At 34.1% G+C, this 3,675-nt stretch overlaps 1 protein-coding gene across 1 annotated transcript in view; it reads left to right on the top strand.

Annotated features, from left to right (window-relative positions):
* Positions 1 to 3,216, top strand: part of LOC107725362 (MICAL-like protein 2) — a 12,951-nt gene extending 9,735 nt beyond the window's left edge. The window contains exons 12-16 of the mRNA XM_016534598.1: positions 252 to 354; positions 456 to 529; positions 785 to 899; positions 1,284 to 1,330; positions 2,468 to 3,216. Coding sequence (XP_016390084.1) covers positions 252 to 354; positions 456 to 529; positions 785 to 899; positions 1,284 to 1,330; positions 2,468 to 2,550 — 422 coding nt within the window. The 3' untranslated portion in view covers positions 2,551 to 3,216. The remainder of the gene's footprint in view (positions 1 to 251; positions 355 to 455; positions 530 to 784; positions 900 to 1,283; positions 1,331 to 2,467) is intronic.
* Positions 3,217 to 3,675: the final 459 nt, after the last annotated feature.

Genomic DNA, 3,675 nt, shown 5'->3' with positions numbered 1-3,675 from the left:
TATATATATACACTGTACACTAATAAATTCAGAATTAGAGGATGTTTGTTTAAGACTGTATTAGTGGTTTAAAATGATTTAAACATGCTTATTAAAAAATAAGCATTCAAAGTCTAGATGATGTCCTCTGGTGCTCCAGCAGGTGGAGACAAATATTACAAATGTGGATTCTCAACACTTAGCATCACGTATTAGCCTAAACAAATGCAATTATGTTTAAAGGAATCTTGCATTTTTTGTTTTTTCTTCAGAAGGAGAAGAGGACACATTAATGAACGACTTAATGGTGGACTGGTTTACCCTCATCAGAAACAAACAGGTCTACATGAGACGAGAATCCGAGCTTGTGTACATGTATGTGTAAACTGTTGACTTACTGGAATGCTGATAGTGAATATCTTCCATTTCTAAATGTGCATTAAACAGTTTAATTATCTGTGATTGGGTTCTGATAGTGCCAAGACACAGGATCTAGAGGAAGAGCAGCCCAGTGTTGAGGCCGAACTCAGGAGACTGATGGACAAGCCAGGTTTGTCCGACACTGGAAAAAGTCAAGCATCATTTGTTTGCAGATGCCACTTGATCAAACACTTTGTTTTTGTAGTGCAATGGCATTCATGCTTTTTGGGGTTACTGTATCACTGGATGATGATGAAGCTTTGTGTAGACAGTTGTAAACTGATTGTATGATTTGGTTAATTTAAAAGATCTGCTTTTGTTTAAAAGCTTCATATCACTTTTGTGTAATCTAATCTAGCTATTAAATGATGTTTCTATCCTGTAGAGCATCTGAAGACATCTTGGGATCATAAACGAGAGGAAGAGCTCATGGCCAAACTTGTGGGGATTGTGAACGACAGGAACGCCATAGTGGAGGGGCTGGATGAAGACAGACTGAGGTGTGCAACACATATCATATCCTACCGTCCTTGCCCAAACATCCTTGGTTACATCAGCAGAAGAGAGAATTTACTACATTTTGATGAAAAAAAAAAAAAGTGTTTTTATTTTATTTTAAATGCACAATATGACTAGGTACATTCATTAAAGTAAATAGGCTATTTATTTATCTTATTTATTTTTATGCATTTAGAGTAATATGCACTATATAACTAGGAGTATTTATTTATTCTGTGTTTTGTATTTTATTTTTATATATTTTTATTTTTATTTTTTCTTTGCTTAAAACATTCCAGTCATTCTTTTTTTTTCCCAGAGTGCTATTGAATACCTAAACTTACTTAATGTGACATTTGTGAATCTTTTTACGCTTCTATCTACAGGGAGGATGAGGAGGATGAGCAGCTGAATAAGATGATGCAGAATCTTGGTAAGTATGATTATGTATGTATTATGATTATGTATTGTGTAGCATTAAAACCTGAGATTATAAAAAAAATTTCCCATAAGCTTTTGAAAAAGGTAGAGGAAAATGTGCAAAAGAAATATTAAACCTTTCAAAATAAATAATATTTTAATGAATTTAACGTTTTAAGGTTTCTCAAAAACATGACAGTTTCTTATTTTACAACAAATTACATTTCTCTAGCTAGAAACTGATTACTCTGCACCAGCTGGCTCTGATTTTAAAGAGGCAGAAATTTGCAGCCAACTCGATTTATTATGGTCCATTGGATGTCTGTTGGATGATTCAAAAATGAACATCCCTTCCTGTTTGCAAATAATAAGAGGCTGGCAGTGAAGAGACAATTGTTTATTGTCACCATTTGTTCGTTGATGGCAGAGAGAATTATTTTTGGTAATGTTTAGTGTCTGTTTCTAGTCAACATAATAATATAAACTGATACTGTATATTTAGTTTAGTATGGTAAAGCTGGTTGCACATGAGATTTCTACTCAAGGCCAATTTTGTAATTAAGGCACTGGAATCTACTGTGCTAAATACAGAAAACTCAAAGTTTTGAATTAATTGCACAATATTGTTTGCACTTTCAACTAAGCAGTTCAGAGGTTGGGCAGTTTGTTGTTTTTTCACATTTCTATATCTGATGTTAAAACTAAAGTTTACTTTTTGGAATAACTGCCACCTGTGCAACTCTCCACCCACCGACTCAAAGTGCTATGAATCTTTGGAGTAATTGCTCAGTGCATGTTTATATATTCCACAATTTGAAAGGCCAAACAGGAAAAGTAATGCAACCCATTTTGATTGAATGATCACTAATGGAAACCAAAGGTATCTAGCCTTGGCTAATGATCTGTCTGCATTTTCAAAGCTAAAATGACTTCTAATAAAATGTATAATTTACTAACCCAATTAAACCAATGCATAAATGTGGACAAAAGTCATAACCATTTGCAATTCATGACATAAAAACTGCCGGATAGCCCTGGAAGCTGTTACTGATGTTCTGTGGTCACCATTAGTAAATGACCTCTTGGTTTCTCTTGAAATGAACTTTATGTGCCTGGCAGTTAAGTGTGGGTTATGCTTTACCATTTGCAGATATGAAGAAAGAAAAAGTCAAGAGAAAATCAATATCCCGGTGGTTTAGTCTGAAAAGTAAACGGGCGTCCACAGAGGACTGATCCTCATGAAAAGGGTGTCTGTGTGTGTTTTGTCCCAGACCGAATGTTTAAGGTGCAGTTTGAGGTCAGATCACTAAATCTTAATTGCAGTTACACAGCCTTCAACAAATGGTATTTTTTATGAAATCACATCATTATATATTTTCACACTTTTTTTTTTTCCACATACTTTTGCACATTTTTTTTATCTGTCTCCTGTCATTGTGGGTGTGATTTGTGCATTTGTTAACAAACGTTTTGCACTTGAATCCTTTGTATAATGTTGACTGTATCTCTCAGTCAGTGTTTCATTAGGGAATTGGACAGTTTTGAGAGAAATGAGGTCATACTTTAAGTCATACTGATTCATATTGGATCAAAGTTAAAAATGGACGGGTTAAGTTCCGACTCAAACTGAATTCACTTTCTTACACTTTACTTTTTACAATGTATTTTAAATTGAGAATATCGCTCATTTTTGCTGGAAACGATCCTGTTTAATCATTTTAATGGTGTTTTACCCTGGCACATTTCTACTGTCTCAACAGCAGGGGGCAGACAGTGACTGATTTCAGCCATAGGACACTGTATGCCCATCTGATTTCTCAACAACCTGTGAGAGAACTGATTTAATAGGGTCTTTTTAAGACATTATTTAGGATTCATCATTTAAGAGCTTATGTTGTTTCATTGATCACTAGGATCATGCTTTTAACCACTGTCCAGGTAGCTTTTTATTGATTGTATTTATTTTTCTGGGTTTTCCATAAATATGAATTGTCTTCATATTATCTGCACTTTTTGTTTGAAATGTTCTTGCTCTCTTTTCCCAGTATTTGATCAAAGGTACACCTTAAACGTGTGTAACAAACTGTTTAGCTGTTTGTACCAAAGTAGTAGCTGTTTGTAATTCAAGCAAAAAGGTCTCTATTTTTTTACCCAGTGCCCAGCATTTAATTTCATACCTTTATATTGTGTACAATAAATTTTAAACGTCAACATGAATGCCTTATTTTTCTTTTTAGTCCATCTGCAGTTATTAAATATGATTACACCTTCTAGTTGCTTTTTCTCTTCCATTAGCAAAGCACAAATTTGTTTGCATACTTTTTTCACTAGAATTGCTGTGTAAGCACTACAAATTAG

The sequence above is a fragment of the Sinocyclocheilus rhinocerous genome, unplaced genomic scaffold (assembly GCF_001515625.1).
Source record: "Sinocyclocheilus rhinocerous isolate Xijiao unplaced genomic scaffold, SAMN03320098_v1.1 scaffold1386, whole genome shotgun sequence".
NCBI classification, from domain to species: domain Eukaryota; kingdom Metazoa; phylum Chordata; class Actinopteri; order Cypriniformes; family Cyprinidae; genus Sinocyclocheilus; species Sinocyclocheilus rhinocerous.
Note: the sequence above shows the minus strand (reverse complement) of the source record. Positions and strands in the feature narration are given on the sequence as shown.